This window comes from Panthera leo, chromosome B1 (genome assembly GCF_018350215.1).
Source record: "Panthera leo isolate Ple1 chromosome B1, P.leo_Ple1_pat1.1, whole genome shotgun sequence".
In the NCBI taxonomy this organism is placed as follows: domain Eukaryota; kingdom Metazoa; phylum Chordata; class Mammalia; order Carnivora; family Felidae; genus Panthera; species Panthera leo.
The window spans coordinates 164,765,479-164,789,266 of NC_056682.1; the positions used below are offsets into that span (position 1 = coordinate 164,765,479).

General features: G+C 38.7%; 1 protein-coding gene and 1 pseudogene across 6 annotated transcripts in view; both read left to right on the forward strand.

Annotated features, from left to right (window-relative positions):
* The window catches only part of CORIN (corin, serine peptidase), a 250,937-nt gene that overhangs the window by 75,631 nt on the left and 151,518 nt on the right, over positions 1-23,788 (forward strand). For all 6 annotated transcript variants that reach the window (XM_042936456.1, XM_042936458.1, XM_042936459.1 and 3 more), the window contains exon 5: positions 17,024-17,205. In XM_042936456.1, the coding sequence (XP_042792390.1) occupies positions 17,024-17,205 (182 nt within the window). The remainder of the gene's footprint in view (positions 1-17,023; positions 17,206-23,788) is intronic.
* On the forward strand, positions 6,656-7,498 carry LOC122218260 (annotated as a pseudogene).

Sequence of the window (23,788 nt, forward strand, 5' to 3'; positions counted from 1 at the left end):
TTCACTCGAAAGAACCCTATGCAGAGCAGGCTTTCATGGTGACAAGAGTGAAGCAGTGGGAGTGTGATATGATGGTTGGATTAGTCTTCTAGAGCTGCCATAATAAATTACTACAAGCTGAATGGCTTACACATTTGTACTCTCACAGTTCTAGAAACGAGAAGTCTAAAATCTGACAGGGCCATGCTCCCTCTGGAGATTCTGAGGGGGGCAGGGGACATTGTCTCCCTTTGTCAGCTTCTGGTAGTTTCAGGCTTTCCTTGACCTGTGGCCACATCACTCTACTCTCTGCCTCCATTTTCACATAGCCTTCTCTGTGTGTCCCTCTTCTCTTATGAGGACACTTGTCATTGGTTTAGGTAGCCCAAGAGGGTCTCATCATCTCAAGGTTCTAATTACACCCACAAAGACCTTTTATCCAAATAAGGCAACGTTCACAGGTTCCAGAAGTTAGGACGTGGACACATCATTTTGGGACCATCCATTCAACACACTGCAGCCGGTGAGGAAGCAGGGCACAAAGCCACACGTCTCAGCCTTGTCTTGTATGTAGATAAAACAATGAAAGAGAGTGCATTCAGAGTCCTGGAGACTCTGAATTCCCTTTGGTCATCCTTATTGTAACTCAGCCTCCACTCTCACTTCAATCAACTGTAAAATTTTAGTGATGCTACTCATAGCCTTCCGGGCACTTTTAGGTAAAATTTGTTTCTCTTCTGACCTGGTTCATCAAGGAAAATGTTTATATGGCTGATATTGGAGAAATTACTGACTATGTTTCCTTCTAGGAATTTTATGGTTTCAGATCTCACATTTAGGTCTTTAATCCATTTTGGGTTTATTTTTGTGTATAGTGTAAGAAAGTGGTCTAGTTTCATTCTTTTGCATTTATCTGTCCTGTATTCCCAACAGTATTTGTTGAAGAGACTTTTCTCCATTATATATTCTTGCCTCCTTTGTCGTAAATCAATTGACCATAAAATTGTGGGTTTATTTCTAGACTCTCTGAGTCTATTCTTTGTGCTGGTGCTGTACTGTTTTGGTTACTGAAGCTTTGTAATAATTCGTGAGGTCTGGGATTGTGATACCTCCTCTTTGTTCTCATTTCTCAAGATTTCATTGGCTATTTGAGGTCTTCTGTGGGTCCACGTAAATTTTAGTATCATTTGTTCTGGCTCTGTGAAAAATGTCTTGGTATTTTGATAGAGACTGTATTGAATCTCTAGATCGCTTTGAGGGGTATGGACATTTTAACAATATTAATTCTTCCACCTATCGGTGTGAAACATTGTTCCATTTGCTGGTGTTGTCTTCAGTTCTTTCATCAATGTTTTATAGTTTTCAGAGTACAAGTCTTTCACCTCCTTGGTTAAATTTATTCCTAGGTATTTTATTGTTTTCAGTGCAATTATAAATGGAATTGTTTTCTTAATTTCTCTTTCTGCTATTTTGTTATTAATGTATAGCAATATGGCTGATTTCTGAGGGCTAATTTTGTATCCTTCAACTTTTCTGACTTGACTTATTACTTGTAATAGTTTTTTGGTGGACTCTTTAGGATTTTCTGTATATAGTACCAGGTCATCTGCAGATAGCAACAGTTTAACTTCTACCTTGCCAATATGGATGCTTCTTATTTCTTTTTCTTTTCTGATTGCTGTGGCTAGGATTTCCAGTATTACGTTCAATAATAGTAGTGAGGGTGGATATCTTTGTCTTGTTCCTGATCTTGTAGGAAAAACTCTCAGTTTTTTTTTAATCATTGAATATGTTGTTGGCTGTGGGTTTTTTATATATGCCCTTTATTATGTTGAAGTATGTTGATTACTGGAATGATTAAAAAAATATTTGCTATACTAGAATTATAAAGCCTCTCCCTCATCACCAAATTTATACTCACAATTCCTACTACTGCACATCATTATATTGCTACACCATTTCTGAGTTAAATTTTACTGATAATGTTTTAATAAGAAATTAAAATTTGTCTGCATCTAATGTAATTTTGGAGAGCTTACTGTATTCTTAAATGTGTTATTTTATAAGACAGCATGGGCCAATCTCCTATGTAAATGCAACCCTGAAGTCATCTTGAAAGCTATTAGAAAATATAATTTGCTTTAAAACCATTTTTGGGGGGCTTCTGGGTGGCTCAGTCAGTTGAGCATCTGACTCTTGGTTTTGGCTCAAGTCATAGATCTAGGGTTGTGAGATCAAGCTCCAGATCAGGTTCTGTGCTGACAGTGCGGAGCCTGCTTGGGATTATCTCTCCCCCCTCCTCTCTCTGCCACTTCCCCACTCTCTCTCTCTGTCTCTCAAAACAAATAAATAGACTTAACATTTTTTTGAAGTATTCATAAATTATATAAAGTCAGCATAAGCTTATTGCATTAATTTTTTCTAAGTGGAAAGTAATTGCATACTGCTAATTTATTTTATTAAAGATATTTTCTATGTCCCAAGAACTCTATTATGTCACATTTGGGAATAAATGGAAATATTACAGATTAACATTTTTTAATAATTATAATTTTAAAATTTTATATAGGTCAGTAGTCAAATAAATAAAGATAAACTTTGTTGCTATTACCAAGTAAATATTCTGAAAGCCATTTGCCACTTGCTTCCCTGATTGTATCAACTAACTTGGAAGCAGCAGTCTTTTCAGCCATACATGGCTGTTCAGATGGTCAATTGTGTCTGTTTGCTTTCCAACTTCAGGCAACACAGTTGATGTTGTCTGCTTTTCAGCATTAGACATAAAAGATTAAATGGTAAGTAAGGTTCCATTTTATGAGCCAAAATGGCCCCGAATGTGGGTGAGATATAGTCAAATAACTCATATTATTTTTATTTTACAAAGACATAAAGCTAGACAATCCGGCCATGATAGCTCGGCTCTTTGTGATTGTGTCCTGTCACATCACTGATGGTGTCTCAAGCACACATATTTTATGAAGCTCAGTGGAATCATTTGTTTACTTTTCTCCTCAAAAGCTCATTGGTATTACGTGGCTGTGACTAGAATTTAGATCTAATCTTTTTGATTCAATTCATTTGAAGATCCATATGTAAGGCGTCATTTCATGAGGTACAAAAATCAAAACAGCTGCAAAAATAATTTAACAATTGCAAGTTTCTTGTGTGATTCGTTAATCCTCTATTCCACGGGCCCTGGTAAATATGCCAAGTATTAATGAGAATCAGGATCGTGTCAGTTAGAAGTTGAGTGGAATTTTATATTCCTTTTCAGGGGTGGTTGTGTGGTTTTACATTATTCACACTCATCTTAATTCAAGCTGTGTTTATCTGTTAGTATTTCCTTGTTCTTCTATTTTAAGGGCGACCCCCTACTGCTGGCATATTAACAAGACACTTAATCTGTAGAGTTTTCATCCTTAGCAATTTTATTAACATTTTAAGAGCATTTTCCTCTTACATGAGAATTATTTCGAGATTGAACAGCACGTGTAAAATTTGCTGACCTAATGGGGAGGAAATCATATGAGCAAGACCGGCATGAGTTCTTGTATAATCTGTAGTTGGGAGTTAGGTAGTTATGGTTTGCTCCCAACTTTGGTACTGACAGCTTTATTCCAAGCAGGACACTGAATTATCCCCTGCATGTGACTCATTTGTTTTTTCAAAAAATATTTGCTGACTGTACATACTGGGTATATAGCCGCAAACAAAATAGATCCTTGACCTCACGGGACTTTTATTACAGTGAAGGGAAATAAGCAATAAGCAAATAAATAGATAATAAAAAAAATTAAAATAAATAAATAAATAGATAGTAGTATATCACATAGTGAAAAGTGCGATGGAAAAAAATTCCAGCAAGGAACTGGAGAGCTTTGGGAGAATGGGCTTTGGTGGCAAGATGTGTAATTTTAAGCAGAGCCTTGTTTAGGAGAACTTCACTGAGATCTGTGAAGATATGAGAATCTAGGAGATGAGGGAGACCTGGACATCTGTTGGTGTTTCCAATTTATTTATGCCTTTAGCAAGCATTTGTTGGCACCTACAATGTGCCAGGTGCATAGTTTGATGTTGGGGATGTAGAAATGAATAAAATACAGTTCTGCCTTCAAGGAACTCAGCATAATAGGGGACCAGACATGAAAACAATCAAATTGTACAATGCGATCAGTTCACAAAGTGTGGGGGTTACAGACAGACAAAGGAAGCCCTCTTTCCATCCTGCATTGTTAGAGAAGGCTTCTCCCAGGGAGGAAGCAACGGCTGAATTGGTTTTGCAGGATAAATAGAAGTTTGCCATGTGGACAAGGTAGAAAAAGAAGACGTTTCAGGTAGAGCAACTGTCTAGATCTAGGATATATTAGGGGAACTACAACTAGTTCAATTTTGCTAGGATATAAAGTGGGGAGGGGCGCCTGGGTGGCTCAGTCGGTTAAGCGTCGGACTTCAGCTCAGGTCACGATCTCGCGGTCCGTGAGTTCGAGCCCCGCGTCGGGCTCTGGGCTGATGGCTCAGAGCCTGGAGCCTGCTTCCGGTTCTGTGTCTCCCTCTCTCTCTGCCCCTCCCCCGTTCATGCTCTGTCTCTCTCTGTCTCAAAAATAAATAAACGTTAAAAAAAAAAAAAAAAAGGATATAAAGTGGGGAGAGAACAAACATATTTTAGGGAATTTTAAGAAGTAGAATTAATAGCACGTAGTGATTAGTTGCATATGAATGGTGAGGTTGAGGGTGAGGCAAAGGCTTTTGGGCTTGCAGACTTAGGTGGACAGTATTACCACCAAGAAAACCATGTATATCAAGGGAGAAGTCGTGGCTGTGGTGGGGGGGGCGTGGGGGTTAGTGGATAGTGAGTTAATATTGGCGTAATGTCTTTACCTGGTTCGAGAAGTGCATGATAGTACTTTTCCTTTCAGAGGAGATAAGAGCATTTTCTCTTCTGTAAGAGATGACATGATTGATATTTTCATCTAGTGGTTTGCTGGTAAACTGGCTCCCTGAACCAAAAAACGAAACAAAACAATCATTCGTGGCACTGGCTGATTTTTGTGGTATAGATACTCCCAGATTTCAAGCTAACAATAGTTTAACAATCTAATCACACACCACATTGTGTTTTATCCCTTGACAAGTGTTTGCTGAGCTCCCACTAGATACAGGGCACACAGCAGCATGCTGGCTATTTCTCATTTACCACTTCTTTTTTTTTTTTTTTTTTTTTTTTTAAGTTTACTTATTTATTTGCAGAGAGAGCACGTGTAGGAGAGAAAGTCCCAAGCAGGCTCCATGCTGTCAGCACAGAGCCTGAAGCAGGACTCAATCTCATGAACTTTGAGATTATGACCTAAGCCAAAATCAAGAGTTGGACACTTAACAGACTGAGCCACCCTGGCTCTCCCCTCTCATTTGCTTCTCGATGTCCACTTGCCACCATCCTCCACTTCACTCTTGTCCCCAGGGGGCTTTCAATCATGCTACTTTCTCCCTTGCTGTGGGGCTCAGCCAGCGGGAGCCACCAACAGGACATCAGCATATGGGAAGAGTCAGGGTGTGTAGTAATCCCGTACTTCTTTCTTTGCCAGATTGCATGGTTGGCTTGCATTCCACCACGAGAATCTGTGGCTGGTACAGGAAGCCTTCTCCATATGGCTTTCTCTAAGTTCCAATGACTGCTCCTTCCCTTGTTCCTTAAGACTGGGATGCTAACAGTAACCTGTCCCAGCATACTGTACTACCCCTTGTTGATTTTTCTAAACCCTGCCAGCACCTTTGTTAAGTGGCTCTTTCACTAAACGCTCTGCAGTGATCCTACTTGCTTTCCCTCTGGAACCGTGGCTATTTCAAAGGAAAAATAAGACAGACATAGTCTTTTGTTTTTAAAGAGCTTCAGACCAATTTGACCAAAAAACATCCTGACATTTCCCATTATTTCTCCTCTGATGTGGGACAATGACATAAAACATTCTCTTGTGCACTTTTCCATCTGCATAGCTAGTGAAGCTGGGAACCAAGAAAACCTCTTTCCTACCTCTGTCATACCCCGTCTAAGCCATACCTCTTATGAGGTCTCTTGAGGCCAACAGAATGTGCTGGCATAGGAAGCTGATGTGGTTGGTTCATCAAAGAGAGAACAAGCCATCTGTTGTTTTTGTGTTTTCCAGCGGTGGTGATGAAATCATGCTCCTGTGTCATTTGTAGGTTTACTCCTATGTTACTTACCTGTGGCTCACGTCTGTGAGAAGAGACCCGCTAGGTGATGCATTTTGGAGCCCTGGCTGGAGTCATACTATCTGACTATGAGAACTCTTTTGTTTTTAGTTTTCATGTTCCTCACAATGTAAAAGGAGGAAATAGGAGCCAATTATCTTGTAAGACATTTCCAGCATTAACATTCTTTTCATGCTAAGGTCTGCAGCTCTGAGAGCTGCCTGTGACGAGGACTATGTGAGCATTGTTGATGGAATAGCTCACCCTAACAGAAAATTTAGGAATATGGTTTTCAAAAATGACTGTATGAGTCTCATCAATGAGTGGCACATCTAACTCAGTAGCAGTTTCTGACCAAGCGATATATCAAAGAAAAGTATATTATTTACATACTACTGCATAACAAATTACCACAAATCTAGCAGCTTAAAACAACACACACTGAACTCTTTTCATGCCTAGCACAGCCATGGCTCATGGTCCCAAGAAACATTGAAAGCGTGTAGCAGCTCCAAAGCTTTGGATGCTGGATAAACTGACCGGTATGTTTGCCCCTCGCCCATCTACTGGTCCCCATAAACTGAGGGAATGTCTCCCTCTTATTATTTTCCTAAGGAACAGACTTAAGTATGCCCTAACAGGAGATGAAGTAAAGAAGATCTGTACGTAGTGTTTTATGAAGATTGATGGCAAGGTCTGAACTGATATAACCTCCCCTGCTGTTTTTATGGATGTCATCAGCATTGACAAGGCTGGGGAGAATTTCTGTCTAAATTCTCCTTGGTTTTAAAGAGCTTCAGACCAATGTGACCAAAAAATACCCTGACATTTCCCATTATTTCTCTTCTGATGTGAGACAAGGGTGCCACCAAGAGTCACTGTGCTGTTCATTGGATTATACCTGAGGAAGCCACATGTAGGTTATGCAAAGTGAGAAGCATGTTTTGTGGGGACAAAAGGAATCCCTCATCCGATGACCTATGATGCTTGCATCATCTGCTATCCTAATCCCCTCCTCAAGGTGAATGACCATTCAGAAACTGGAGACTGGAAAGACTGGAAAGTCTGACACTGGTAATCTATGTATGGTGACCAGAGGGTGCTAACCTGGGAAGAGTTGGTGTGATCACCAACAGAGAGAAACATCCTGATTTGCCAATGGCAACAGCTTTGCCACACGGCTGTGTCCAACATTTTTGTTATTAGCAAAGGCAATAAACCATGGATTTCTCTTCCCTGTGGAAAGTACATCCACCTCACCATTGCTGAAGAGAGAGACAAGAGACTGGCAGCCAAACAGAGCACTGGATAAAATTGTCTCTAGGTGATGTAATTAGAAATCTTTATACTTTATGGCACAAAAATAGACACTCGGATCAATGGAACAGAATAGAGAACCCAGAAATGGACCCACAAACATATGGCCAACTAATGTTTGACAAGCAGGAAAGAATATCCAATGGAATAAAGACAGTCTCTTCAGCAAGTGGTGCTGGGAAAACTGGACAGTGACATGCAGAAGAATGAACCTGGACCACTTTCTTACACCATACACAATAGCAAACTCAAAATGGATGAAAGACCTCAATGTAAGACAGGAAGCCATCAAAATCCTTGAGGATACAGCAGGCACAAATCTCTTTGATCTTGGCCGCAGCAACTTCTTACTCAACACGTCTCCGGAGGCAAGGGAAACAAAAGCAAAAAATGAACTATTAGGACCTCATCATAATAAAAAGCTTCTGCACGGCAAAGGAAACAATCAGTAAAACTAAAAGGCAACTGACAGAATGGGAGAAGATATTTGCAAATGACGTATCAGATGAAGGGTTAGTATCCAAAATCTATAAAGAACTTATCAAACTCAACACCCAAAAAACAAATAATCCAGTGAAGAAATGGACAAAAGACATGAATAGACACTTCTCCAGAGAAGACATCCAGATGGCCAACCGACACATGAAAAAGTGGTCAACATCACTCATCATCAGGGAAATGCAAATCAAAACCACAATGAGATACCACCTTACACCTGTCAGAATGGCTCACATTAACAACTCAGGCAACAATAGATGTTGGCGAGGATGCAGAGAAAGAGGATCTCTTTTGCACTGCTGGTGGGAATGCAAGCTGGTGCAACCACTCTGGAAAACAGTATGGAGGTTCCTCAAAAAATTAAAAATAGAACTACCCTATGACCCAGCAATTGCACTACTATGTATTTATCCAAGGGATACAGGTGTGCTGTTTTGAAGGACACATGCACCCCCATGTTTATAGCAGCACTATCAACAATAACCAAAGAATGGAAAGAGCCCAAATGTCCATTGATGGATGAATGGATAAAGAAGATGTGGTATGTATATATATATATGTATATATATATATATATATATATATATATATATACACACACATATATATGTGTATATATATGTGTATATATATGCGTATATATATACACGTGTATATATATACGCGTATATATGTATATATATACAATGGAGTATTACTCAGCAATCAAAAATAATGAAATCTTGCCATTTGCAACTATGTGGATGGAACTAGAGGGTATTATGCTAAGTGAAATTAGTCAGAGAAAGACAAATATCATAGGACTTCAACCATATGAAGACTCTAAGACAGAACTGATGAACATAAGGGAAGGGAAGCAAAAATAATATAAAAACAAGGAAGGGGACAAACATAAGAGACTCTTAAATATGGAGAACAAACAGAGGGTTACTGAAGGGGTTGTGGGAGGGGGGATGGGCTAAATGGGTAAGGGGCATTAAGGAATCTACTCCTGAAATCATTGTTGCACTATATGCTAACTAACTGGGATATAAATTAAAAAAATAAAATAAAATCTACTGGAAAAAAGAAATCTTTATACTTTATTAATAATACAGCATAAATAAATAAATAAATAAATAAATAAATAAATAAAACATTACACATCTATTATCTCACAGTTTCTGGTGTCTGTAACCTGGGAATGACTTACCTGGATCCTCTGCTTTAGGGTCTGTCATATGGGTACAATCAAGGTATTGGCCAGGGCTGGGGTCTTACTTGAATCATACAATTGGAAGAATTTCAGTTCCTCAACAGTTATTGGACTGATGACCTATTTCTAGCTGGCTGTTGACCAGAGGTCACTCTTAATTTTTTTTTTAATGTTTATTTATTTTTGAGAGAGAGACAGAGCATGAGTGGGGGAGGAGCAGAGAGAGAGGGAGACAGAATCAGAAGCAGGCTCCAGGTCCTGAGCTGTCAGCACAGGGTCCAACGTGGGGCTCAAACCCACGAACCATGAGATCACAACCTGAGCCGAAGTCGGATGCTCAACCGACTAAGCCACCCAGGCACCCCCAGAGGTCACTCTTAAGTTCTTGTCATATGAGCCCCCCAATATGGCAACTTGCTTCACCAAATCCAATAAGGCAGAGTGTGCTAGCAATAGAGAAGTCATAATCTTATGTACCGTAATGATGGAATGACATCCCATTACCTTGTATTGGTTGCAAGAAGAGTCTCAAGGGGAGGGAGGGGCTTACACAGGCATGAATAACAGGAGGTGAGGATCATTAGGGACCATCTTAGAGTCTGCCTGTCACAGAGACTCTTTTTTTTTTTTAAATGGTAAAAGAGTTTTAAATCCTAAGCTCTTCTAATATATTGAAAGGTTGGTTTCTTTGCCAAAAATAAAAAGTGGCAACAAAATGCAATGTGAGATCCCGAATGGAGGTCTTGGGAAGATTTGAATAGAGTTCTTCGTTAAAGGTATTGTACCAATATTAATTTTCTGGTTCTGATGATTATACTGTAGTTATATAAGATGTTTGCCTTGGGGGAGCCTGGATGAAGGATATATGGAAACTTTTTGTAATATTCCTATAACTTGTCTGTAAGTCAAAAAGTAGGTCAAAGTAAAAAAATTGAAAAAATAAATGATTTGTCAAATTTAAAACCCATAGCTATATAAGCTTACTTTGTGACCTTGTTCAGGAACTTTAAAATTTATCTCTTTATCAGAACTTTTTTTTTTTTTTTTGTAAATAACATGTATAGATTTGGGGAGACATGAGATGTTGGTTAAAGGGCACAATAAAAAAAAATTTAAAAAACTGTTAATAAAGCTAACAATTTTGGTAGATAAATTCACTAAAAATTATATTGGTAAATTCTCCCATTTTTTAGGTAAATTATTTTAGAATGTCCCTGCTCATGAAAATAAAAGCTTCACTATCATTATATAGTGGAATTATTTATGTATTTCTTTGTATGTCTTTGTTTCAACAAATAGTTACAGAGGTGATGCAACAGGTTTTCTGCTTGAACTTTAGTTGAAATGTGTTAGGGACTTGGGCACAACACCAAATGTGCTTCCCACGTCAATTTAAAATAATCGCCCGTGCTAAAATAGTATTCCGATAGCCAAATCTGACTCTTCGCCTGTGCGGTGCGCTGTTTTCAGATGTCAGTCTGCTTACTGCTTGGGTATAGACACTCCTAATCCAAAATAGTGTGGCCTGTCTCACCACACTGTTCCATGTGATGAAAAGCCAAATACTTCAAGCCCTCGTAGGCAGTTGGATTTCGTGCAAAGCAAGAACAAATGGCTCCTCATTTTGCTCCCTGTTTAAAAGGGCTGCTTGTTATAAATACCCATCACCATTTCACATGTCCTGCTCTAACAGGTCTCTGTCGGTTACCCCTCTTAAGAGAGCTATTTGGAAACACTCTAGACATTTTTCTTAAATCCTATTTTTAGAATGGAAGGCCTAATGGTATTTTAATGTCTCTATATATTCCCAGAACAAATCTTAAGGAAAAAAAAATCTCTGTTACCTTTCGAAATTTAGCAAAGCTGGTAGGCTTAGCACTGCTCCTCTGAGAAGTATTGTGTTAAAGAATGAATTTTGATTTATAGAATGTTAGTAGGAAAAGGACCATGAGAAACCAGCCCTTCCAAACCCCTCGCTTTTCGAATGAGGAAAGTGTGAGTCTTCGTGTGAGTGAATTGTTGGCCCAGGATCAGACAGTGAGGAGTGGCTGTGTGGAAGTTTTAGAGTGGTAGACATATGCTTTCCTACAGAAAATGATCTTGATCAAAGTCCGTAATAGTCTTATCTGAGGTAAGACTCAGCTTTAGAACATGAAAACAATCTGCTAGGTGCTTGCGTGAAATTTTAATGCTCTTCTACAAGATTCTGAGAATAGATGTTGAGTCATCCAAAAATACGTGGGCTCAGAAGTGAGGAAAAGTCCGTGAACCTCTCGAGAGAATTGGGCCCTGCGTGTTTGACAGCTTTGCATGGATCTCCCCCACCCCACTCTATTGGATGAATGTTTCCCTGGTAAATGGCACCTGGCATTCCATCAACTAGCGATTCCTTTGCTCCAACCATCTTCTAATGATGCAAAAACCTTGGGAAGGTTAAGTGTCCCTCAGTTATTATGAATTACTCTGTGCTATTTTCATCTCTTTTCTTCTTTGGCAGCCTAATTGGGATCTGATCATTTGAGGAATGTAGTTTTGATTGTAGGAAGGGAAGGACATGTTTAAGAGTGAGTAATGGTCTGGGGTGGGGGGGCGGTTATCTAAGTGGGACGCTGGAGGGAGGGTGGCCAGGATCATGTCAGAAACTGGGAAGGTCAGGAACTAGAAGGCAAAGAAAGAATGCTGAAGACAAGCCTGGCTTGCTTGTACCATGACTGCGGGCTGTCTCACACCTGGAAAAGAAAGAGGAATCACTTTACCCTTCCTTTGTGTTCCTGAGCCCCTTGGGCAAATACCGATTCATTGCAGGTTAACTAGGAGTTTGTGGAGTGAAGGGAGAGCCCAACCCCGTGTATACGGCTGGTCTACTCAGAAAGTGTATACAAGCATACCTTGTTTAATTGCACTTTCCATTATTGTGCTTCACAGATGTTTCATGTTTTGCAAATTGGAGATTTGTGGCAACTCTGTGTTGAGCAAGTCTATCAGCGCCATTTTTTCCAACAGCATTTGCTCACTTCATGTCTCTATGTCACATTTGGTAATTCTTGAAGTATTTCACATTTTTTTATTGTTACTATATTTGTTATGATGATCTGTGATCAGTGATCTTTGATGTACTATTGTATTTGTTTTCGAGGGTCATGAGCCACACCCATATAAGAGAACGAACTTAGTAAGTGTTGTGTGGGTTCTGACTGCTCCACAAGCTGGCCATTCCCCTGTCTTTCTCCCTCTCCTCAGTTCTCCCTTTTCCATGAGATGCAACAATATTAAAATCAGGCCCATGAATAACCCTACAATGACCTGTAAGTGTTCAAGTGAAAGGAAGAGCCACGTGTCTCATGTGAAATCAAAAGCTACAAATGATTAAGCTCAGTGAGGAAGGTGTAGCAGAAGCTAAGAGAGGCCAAAAGCTAGGCCTCTTGTGCGAAACACCCAAATTGTGAATGCAAAGGAAAATTGCTAAGGAAATTAAAAGTGCTACTCCCGTGAACACATGAATGATAAGAAAGCTAAACAGCCTTGTTGCTGATAGGGAGAAAGTTTGAGTGGTCTGGATAGAAGATCAAACCAGCCACAACATTCCCTTGAGCCAAAGCCTCATCCAGAGCAAGGCCCTAACTCTCTTCAATTCTGTGAAGGCTGAGAGAAGTGGAAAAGCTGCAAAAGAAAAGGGTGAGGCTAGCAGAAGTTGGTTCATGAGGTTTAAGAAAAGAAGCCATCTCTAGAACATAAAGGTGCAAGGGGAGGCAGCAAGTGCTGACGTAGAAACTGCAGCAAGTTACCCAGAGATCTAGGTTAGGTACTTAATGAAGGTGGCTGCACTAAACAACAGATTTTCAGCATAAATGAAACAGCCTTCTATTGGAAGAAAATGCCACCTAGGACTTTCATAGTTAGAGAGGAGAAGTCAAGGCCTGGCTTCAAAACTTTAAAGGACAGGCTGATTCTATTAGGGGCTAAGGCAGTGGTTGACTTGAAATGGAAGGCAGTGTTTCTACACTCTTCCAAAATCTCTAGGGCCCTTATGAATTATGCCAAATCTACTCTACTTGTGCTCTATAAATGGAATGCAAAGCCTGGATAATAGCACATCTGTTTACGACCATGATTTACTGCTCAGAAAAAAAAAATCTTTCAAAATATTGCTGCTCATTGACAATGCACCTGGTCACCCAAGAGCTCTGATGGAGGTGAACAATGAGGTTAATGTTGTTTTCATGCCTGTTAACACAGCATCCATTCTGTAGCCCATGGGTCAAGGAATAATTTTAATTTTCAAGTCTTTACTATTTAAGATATGTGTTTTGTAAGGCTATAGCTGCCATAGATAGTGATTCCTTTGATGGATCCGGGAAGAGTAAATCAAAACCTTCTGGATCGGATTAACCATTCAAATGCCTCAAAGACATTTGTGATTCATGGGAAGTGGCCAAAATATTAACATTAAGAGGAGCTTGAAAGAAGTTGATTCCGAGCCTCATGGATAACTGGGAGGGGTTCAGGACTTCAGTGGAGGAAGTCACTGCAAATGTGGTGGAAATAGTAAGAGAACTAGAACGACAAGTGGGGCCTGAGGATGTGACCGAATTGCTGCAATCTCAGGACAAAACATGAACAGACAACGGGCTGCTTCTTATGGATGAGCAAAGAAAGTGGTATCTGGAGTTGGAATCTACTCCTGGGAAGATGCTGTGAAAATTATTGAAATGACAACAAGAATTTAGAATACTACATAAGCTTAGTTTATAAAGTAGCAGCAAGGTTTGAGAAGATTGATTCCAATTTTGAAAGTTCTACTGTGGGTAAGATGCTATCACACAGCATCATGTGCTACAGAGAAATTGTTCATGAAAGGAAGAATCCGTGGATGAGGCAAACTTCATTGTCTTATTTTAAGAAATTGCTACAGCCACCCCGACCTTCAGCAACCACCACCCTGATGAGTCGGCAGCAAGACCCTGCACCCCAGCAGAAAGATTATAACTCGCTGAAAGCTCAGATGAGGAGTAGCATTTTTTAGCAATAAAGTATTTTTTTAATTAAGGTATGTACACCACTTTTTTAGACATGATGCTATTGCACACTGAATAGACTACAGTGTAGTGTTAACATAACTTTTATAAATGCAATGGGAAACCAAAAAAATGCATTTGATTTGCTTTGTTGTGACTTCACTTTATTGTGGTGGTCTGGAGCCTGTATCAAGTTTTGAACTAACCTTGAGTGGTGCTTTTGGAACATGCGTTCTTGAAGTATAGACTCACATAAATAGAGTTTAACTGAGCGTGTCCTGGGATCAATCTACCTGGTTCTGAATCTTGGCTCTGATACTCACTACCTCAGTGATCTTGGGCAAGTCTCTTCTTATTTTTCCTGTGCTTCAACTTTTTTATTTGTATATTTGGGGCCATAATGAGAAATGAATGAGTTAATGCACATGAAGCACTTAGAACAGAACCTAGCAAAGTGTCGCAAAGGAATTGCGTAAGAATTCTGCGTTTTCCAGATTTCCTCAACCATGTCCTTCGGTCTTATTTGAGAAAATACAGTCTCTAACTTCTCTGGAATATTATTTAAAATGCTATTTAAGTGATGCTTTCTCAAGTCCTATAAACATCTAATGTATTTCACAATGGCAGTCAAGTGTCTTCTTTATACCAAGAAACTTGCCTGAACCGATTCATAATTGTATGTCCCAAACCTAATCTTTCAAATGCAAAGCCTCTCTTTCTGCATCTTCATTAATAAATTTAGTTACATTTTAATGTAGGTAGATAATTATATGGAGATCAGGATTCTAAAAGATACTCAGTATTTTTTTTTAATTTTTTTTTAACGTTTATTTTTGAGACAGAGAGAGAGCATGAACGGGGGAGGGGCAGAGAGAGAGGGAGACACAGAATAGGAAGCAGGCTCTAGGCTCTGAGCCATCAGCCCAGAGCCCGACGCGGGGCTCGAACTCACGGACCATGAGATCGTGACCTGAGCTGAAGTCGGAGGCTTAACCGACTGAGCCACCCAGGCGCCCCTAAAAGATACTCAGTTTTAAGGCAAATTCCTGAGAGGAAGGCCAAAAGCATTTGCATCTGAGTGTAATTGTTGAGGACCCCGTTTCCATACTTTTATTGTTCTTTTTAAAGTTTATTTATTTGGGGGGAGACAGAGAGAGTTTGAGCAAGGGAGGGTCAGAGAGAGAGGGAGAATCCCAAGTAGGCTCCGTGCTGTTAGCACAGAATCCAAAATGGGTCTTGAACTCACGAACCAACCGTGATGTCATGACCTGAGCCAAAAATCAAGAGTCGGACACTCAACTGACTGAGTCACCCAGGCGCCCCCATATTTTTATAAATAATAAGATCTCTCTCCTGAGATTCTTTTATAGATTCTATCAGACTCTATCACTCTATCAGTGGCTGGTATATCCCATTATGTTTCTGCAATCCATAGAAGTATCAATGGGGAATTTTAATGTTCTTGTTTCATCAAAGGATTTTTAAAGCTGAATTATTCCATCCTTATGTGAGAATAGACAATATGGAAGAGTAGATGGAGCATGAACTGAAATTCCAAACACCTGGATTCTCTTCCTGCTTCTGCCATTAAGAAGATTGTGCTCTTGAGCGTGTCCCAGAATCTTCTTAGGCCTATCTCCAATAAGGGTTTGAACCAGATATTGTTTAAGGTTGCCACAGTGTGTGCTTTGCCTTGACTGACATGTGTATTTTTTTCCCCAGTTTCCTTAAAACCACTTGAAATGGCTTAGCCTGATCACCAGCCAGGGTGAGAGATAGATACATTTAAAAAACAATTTTTTTTTTAACGTTTATTTATTTTTGAGACAGAGAGAGACAGAGCATGAATGGGGGAGGGGCAGAGAGAGGGAGACACAGAATCTGAAACAGGCTCCAGGCTCTGAGCTGTCAGCACAGAGCCCGACGCGGGGCTCAAACCCACGGACCGCGAGATCATGACTTGAGCCGAAGTCGGCCGCTTAACCGACTGAGCCACCCAGGCGCCCCGAGAGATAGATACATTTTATTGCTGCAAAGTAGGAAATGCCACCTGTGTCTGGAAGGGAACAAGTCCCTGGCCTTCATGTTGTAGCATTCTGATCCAGAAGTGTTCGATCGCCTGGCGGTTGAGTAGAGACAGGCTCCCAGAGCATCATTACCCTTACCAACAGCAGACTGTTGTTTGCATTTTTCTGTTTTGCCAAAGATAAAAGAGAAATCTGAGAAGATAAATAACTTTAAAAACCGAAGATAAATAGTTTCTTACTGTAGATAAATAACTGAGTTTCCACTTGTCTCTGCTTTTTTTCTGGGGAGGCTGTGGAGGTTAAGGCACAGCTTTCTGTCTGCCTCTCAAAGATACTTTTAATTTCTCAAAGGGAAGATGAAGAAATGAGATTAACCCATTTTGTGACCTACTTCTGCTTTTCCAATTTGGGGCCTTCATTTCTATGTTAATTTACTCCATTTGAGATTAACTAGAGCTCCTTTTTTCTTTTTTTTTTTTTTTTTTTTTTTGACAGTTTTACCTCAGCACACGAAATTGAGGGAAAAAAATCATTTGGGATAAATACTTCTACAAGAGATAGTGACCTGATATGTTATGGAACTAGCTTCTTGTCCCTAGAATCATGATAATAGGGTGGCTGAAATCCTTGTTTTAGGACTTAATGTGGAAAATTAAATTGTTGACTACACTAAATATAGATTAAGATGGTATCTCAGCACTGGCGGACAGCTTTTCTTTAATTTCATTGTTATTTCAGGAAGTAGTCTATAAAAACATTAATTTTCATCTTTTCTTTCCTTCTAGTCATGGACTCCTGCCCTGTAGGTCCTTCTGTGAGGCTGCAAAAGAGGGCTGTGAATCAGTCCTAGGGATGGTGAATGCCTCCTGGCCGGATTTCCTCACATGCTCCCAGTTTAGAGTCCAAAACGAAAGCAGCAACGTCAGCAGGATTTGCTTCTCACCACAACAGGAAAAAGGAAAGCAATGTAGGTGTCTGTGTTTCATTTCATTAAAAAAAAATTTATTGAAAAATGCTATTCATACAAGCACGTATACAAATAATATATACTTCAATACATTTTATGAAAGTGATCAGATCCTTATAAGCAGCACCCAGATTAAGAAATAGATCACACCAAACTTATACATAAATGTTCATAAGTGGCATTGCTTATAGTAACCCAAAAGTGGAAACAACCCAAATGTTTTTCAACTAATGTATGGATTTAAAAAAAAAATAGTATATTCATACAGTGGAATAGTAATTGACAGTAAAAATGCACGAAGTACTGATACATGCTACAACACGGATTAACCTTGAAAATATTAGGTAAGTGGAAGAAGCAAATCACAACAGGTCCAGCATCCCAGAAAATCTCTCAAGCCCCCTTTCAGTCATCTGCAAGAAACCCAAAAGAAACCTCTCTTCTGAGAGAAGCAATCTAAGGTGACTTCTGCCATCTTACATAGGCTTGCCTACTTTTGAGATTCATGTCATTGGAATTGAGCAGGATGGACTCCTTTTGTATCTAGCTTCATTTGCTCAACATTATGTTTGAGAGATTCATTATGTTTTCACCTTTGTGGTTCCTTCATTCTCATTGTTGTCTAGTATTCTAATATATGGTTATATCCCAATATATTTTTTCTATTCAGTTGTTGATAAATGTTTGAGTTGTTTCTAGCTATTATGAATAGTGACGCCATGACTATTCTTGTACATGCCTTTGAACATGCTCATAGGTTTATTCAGCAGAGTTTTTTAAAGTGGTTGTACCAATTCATCCTCCTACCAGCTATGTTTGAAAGTTGCAGTTGCCCCAAATCCTCCCCAGGACTTGTTGCTGTCTTTTTCATTTTAGCAATTCTCATGGTGCTGTGATCTTTTGTGGTTTTAAGTTGCATTTTCCTGATGAGTTAGATTGATTTTTCTGAAACTTTTAGTTATGTGAATATTCCTTTTTGTGAAGTGTCTGTCCAAGTGTTTTGTCCAATCTTTGATTGGGAAGTCTCCCTTTTTGTTCTTGATTTGCATTTCGTTATGCATTCTGGATATGTCAACTCTTGGGAATATGTATTGTGACTATCTCCCACTTGGTTGGCTTGCTTTTCTTATTAGTGTCTATTGTGGAATAGAAGGTTGTAATTTTAATGGGTTCATATTATCAACCCTTTCTTTTGTGATTCATTTTTGATATCTTATATAAGACATCTTTGCCTACATCAAAACATAGAAGCTTTCCCCCACCCCACCCCCCATGTTTTCTTCTTGGAGCTTTATTGTTTCAGTGTTAATGTTTATACCTAAAATATTCTGGAACTAATTTTTGTATATGGTGTGAGCTATGGATTAACTTTTTTTTTTTTCCTGCACATATATTTAATTGACCCCACTGCCCTTTATTTATTTGGAGTACTGTCTTTCCCCTCTGCACTGTAATGTCACCTTTGTTATCAGTCAAGTGATTGATTATATGTACATATATATCTAGACCCTCCATTTGACATAGAATTAAGCCAATACCACTCTGTCTGGACTACTGTCATTTTATAATAAGTCTTTAAATTTAATAGTGTAAGTCTTTCAGCCTTTTTCTTCTTAAAGACGGTTTGCCTATTCTTGGCCCTTCCATTTTATGTAAATTTTCAAATCACCTTGCAGTTGCCACAAATGCCTTTTGTTTTCTTTTGTTTTGTTTTGAATTGGGATTGTATTAAATCCATAAATCAAACTGGGGAGAATTGCTTTACAACATTGAGGCCTCCAAACCATCAAAATGATATACTATGGTAATCTTTATTTAAGTATTTTAACGACTTACTCCTTAAATTTTCTCAAAAATGTTTGGTAATTTCAACCAGAAAGATATTACACATCTTCCCTTAGATTTATTCATGGGTATTTGATATTTTTGATGTCATTGTAAATAGAAACTCAAAAAAATTTTTTTTCTGTTTGTGTACAAATAAATCACATATTGATTTTTATAACTCTCATTTGGATTTTCTAAGTACACATTATGTCATCTACAAATGGCAGTTTATTTTCTCCTTTCTAATCATTATGCTTTCTGTTTTTCCTCTGTCAGAGAAAGGTTTCAATATTTCACCTTTAATTATAATGTTCGCAGAAAGACTTTATGGATATCTGTGTCAGATTAAGGAAGTCCTTTCTATTTCTGGTTTGCTAAGGTGTTTTTTTTTTTTTTTTAAATCATGAATAGTTGGGGCACCTGTGTAGCTCAGTTGGTTAAGTGTCCAACTTCGGCCCAGGTCATGATCTCACAGTTCGTGGGTTCAAGCCCCGCGTCGGGCTCTGTGCTGACAGCTTAGAGCCTGGAGCCTGCTTTGGATTCTGTGTCTCCCTCTCCCTCTGCCCCTCCCCAGCTCATGCTCGCACTCTGTCTCTGTCAAAAATAAATAAACTTAAAAAAAAAATCATGAGTAGTTTTTGAATTTTATCAAATGCATTTTCTACACTTGTGAGATGATACAATTTTCTGTATATTATGTTAAAAACATAATATTTAGTGATATATAATGCATATGCCATAACATTCACTCTCTAACATGTATAATTAACTGTTTTTTTGTGTACTTGGAGAGTTGTGCAACCATCACAGCCATCTAATTCCAAAATATTTTTATCACCCCAAAAAGAAACCCCATACGCATTATCAGTAGTGCCATTTTCTCCTCTCCTACTCCCTGGAAACCACTAATCTACTTTCTGATTCTATGGATTTGCCTATTTTGACCATTTTGCATAAATGGAATCAGACGATATGGGACCTCTGGTGATTTGCTGCCTTCATTTAGCAGTTTTCAAGGTTTATCCATGTTGCAGTATGTATCAGTACTTCATGCATTTTTATTGTCAATTACTATTACTTTGTATGAACATACTATTTAAACATTTTTTTTTAGCTTTTATTTATTTTTGAGAGAGAGAGACAGAGGGCAAGTGGGGGAGGGGCAGAGAGAGGGAGACACAGAAACCGAAGCAGGTTCCAGGCTCTGAGCTGTCAGCACAGAGCCTGACGCGGGGCTTGAACCCACAATCTGTGAGATCATGACCTGAACCGAAGTCCGGTGCTTAACCGTCTGAGCCACCCAGGCACCCGATTATACTATTTTTTTTTAAATCCATACATCAATTGAGGAACATTTAGGTTGTTTCTACTTTTTGTTTATTATGAATGATGATGCTACAGTGGACTTTCATGTGCAAGTTTTATGTGAATATATGTTTTCAATTCCCTTGGGTATGTATCTTGGAGTAGAATTGCTGTGACTAGTAATAACCGTTTAACATTTTGAGGAAATGCCAGTCTCACCAGCAGTGTAGAAGGGCTCCAGTTTCTCTGCATCCTCACCAACACTTTTTATCCTTTTTGATTGTAACCATCCTGGTGGGTAGGAAGTGATATCTCATTGTGGTTTTGTTTTACATGTTGCTAATGACTAATTATGGAGTTAATTCAACATTTCATGAGCTTGTTAGCCATTTATATGTCTTTTTAGAAATATATTTTCAAATATGAGGTCCATTTTAAAATTAGGTAATTTGTCTTTAAATTGTTGAATTAGGGGTGCCTGGGTGGCTCAGTCGGTTGAGCACCCGACTTCGGCTCAGGTCATGATCTCGCGGTCTGTGAGTTCGAGCCCCGTGTCAGGCTCTGTGCTGACAGCTCGGAGCCTGGAGCCTGCTTCGGATTCTGTGTCTGCTTCTCTCTCTGCCCCTTCCCCACTCATGCTCTGTCTCTCTCTCTGTCTCTCAAAAATGAATAAACATTAGGGGCGCCTGGGTGGCTCAGTGGGTTAAGCGGCCGACTTCAGCTCAGGTCATGATCTCGCGGTCTGTGGGTTCGAGCCCCGTGTTGGGCTCTGTGCTGACAGCTCAGAGCCTGGAGCCTGTTTCAGATTCTGTGTCTCCCTCTCTCTGACCTACCCCGTTCACACTCTGTCTCTCTCTGTCTCAAAGATAAATAAACGTTAAAAAAAAATTAAAAAAATAATGAATAAACATTAAAAAAATAATACAAAAATAAAATAAATTGTTGAATTGTAAGAATTCTTCATCCACTCTGGATACAAGCCCATTATCAGATACATTATTTGCAAATATTTTCGTATGTTCTGTGGAGTGTCTTTTCAAATGATTTTCCTGTTTCTTTTTTTTTCTCCAAGTGATTTTCAAGTGACTTTTCTTTTTTTTTTTTTTAATGATTATTTATTTATTTTGAGAAAGAGCTAGAGAGAGCACAAGCATGAGAAGGGCAGAGAGAGAGGGAGAGAGAGAATCCTAAGCAGGCTCCACGCTGTCAACATGGAGCCTGATGCAGGGCTGGATTTCACAACCATGAGATCATGACCTGAGTCAAAGTCAGGAGTTGGATGCTTAACTGAGCCACCCAGGCACCCCTCAAATGACTTTTCTTGGTTGTGTCCTTTGAAGCACATAAGTTTTATTTTTTTAACTTTGAAGGAAGTTCAACTTATCTATCTTTTGTCACTTCTGCTTTTAATGTCATGTCTAGAAAGTTGTAGTCTAACCCAAGGTTGCTAATATTTACTCCTGTTTCCTTCTAAGAGTTTTAAGATTTTAGCTCTCATATGTAGGTCATCAATTCGTTTTGAATTAATGTTCATATATGGTATGAGGTAGGGGTCTAACCTCATCCAGTTATCTCAGGACCAACTATTGAAGAGACAATTCTTTCGCCATTGAATGGACTTGGTATCCTTGTCAAAAATCAATTGGCCACAGATGTATGGGTTTATGTATGAAATCTCAATTCTATTCCATTTATTGATATGTCTATTCTTATGTGAGTATCCACTGTATTGATTATTATAGCTTTGCAGTAAGATTATTACTGGAAGCAAAGAAGGACATTTAAAAATGATACAAGAATCAATGCATCAAGAAGCCATAACCTAATGAAATATACCTCACCTCAGAAATATATGAAGCAAAAACTTATAGAATTAAAGGGAAAAATAGATAATAGTTAATACTCCCCTTTCAATAGTGGATAGAAAAACTAGGTGGAAGATCTATAAGGAAGAAGAATTGAAAAACAATATAAGCCAACTTGATTTACTAGCCATCTGTAGAACATTACATCTAACAACAGCAAAATATATGTAAGCATGTATGCATCTCAAATTTTTCTTTTTTTTAATATTTTTATTTATTAATTTTTGAGAGAAAGACTGAGCCTGAGTGGGAGGGGGTCAGAGAGAGAGAGAGAGAGAGAGAAAGAATCCCAGGCAGGCTGGCAGGCTCTGCACTATCAGTGCAGAGCCCAATGCAGGACTCAAACTTATGAACCATGAGATCATGACCTGAGCAAATCAAGAGTCAGAGGCTTAACTGACTGAGCCATCTAGTCTCCCCTCAAATTTTTAATTTTTTAACTTTCAACCTATTTGTGTCTCTGAATATGAGTTGAACATATAGTTGAATAGTGTTTTTTATGCACTAGGCAAATCCTTGCCTTTTGACTATAGTGTTCAATTCATTTACATTTAATGTAATTACTGATAAGAGAGGATCTACATCTTCTGTTGTGCTATTTGTTTTCTTTTTTTTTCTTTTTTCTTTTTTCTTTTTCTTTTTTTTTTTAGAGAGAGAGAGAGAGAGTGAGCTGGAGAGAAGGGTAGAGAGAAAGAATCTTAAGCAGGTTTCATGTCCAGTGCAAAGCCCAACATGGGGCTCGATCCCACAACCCTGCTTGTTAAGCATCTCTGGTGAAATTTTCATTTTATTGTTGTACTTTTCAACTACTGAATTTCTATTTGGTTCATGTTTTTTAAGAAAAAACTAATTTATATCTCTTTGTTAATGCTCTATTTGTTGAAACATTGTTATTATACTTTAGTTCTTTTGAAATGGGTTTCTCTAATTCTTTGAATATATTTAACATAGCTGATATAAATTATTTGTCTAGTAAGTCCAATATCTGAGCCTCCTCGGTGACAGTTTCTATTGACTGTTTTTTTTCCTTACATATCAGTCACACTTTCCTGGCTCTTTGTCATATTTTGTTGCTGTTGTTGAAAATTGGATATTTTAAATAATATAATGTACAACTCTTCAAATCAAAATTTCCCTCTCCCCAGGATTTGTTGTTGTTACTAGTTGGTGTTGTTACTAGTTACTTGTTTAGTGATTTCCCTAAACTAACTTTGTATTGTAACATTTGTATTCTTTGTCATGTCTGGCCATTGAAAGTTTTACCCAGATAGCAGCTCAGTGGTGAGTTGTTGATTGGAGAGATATTTTTTTAAATGCCTTGAACCAATAAGTCTCCCACCCTTTTCCAATGGGTTCTGTGTGTATATTGTGGTAGGACTTAAACACGCTGGCAATTTACAACTCTGCCTTAGCCTTCAATTCCTGCTTATGTAGAGCCTCAATGTCAGCTAGAGGTAAGACATCAGAGGGATATTCCCAGCTGTTCTTATTCCAAGTGTCAGCATTCATTTTCTTTCTTTCTTTCTTTCTTTCTTTCTTTCTTTCTTTCTTTCCTCCCTAATTCAGGCTTTACATGGCCAAAAAGA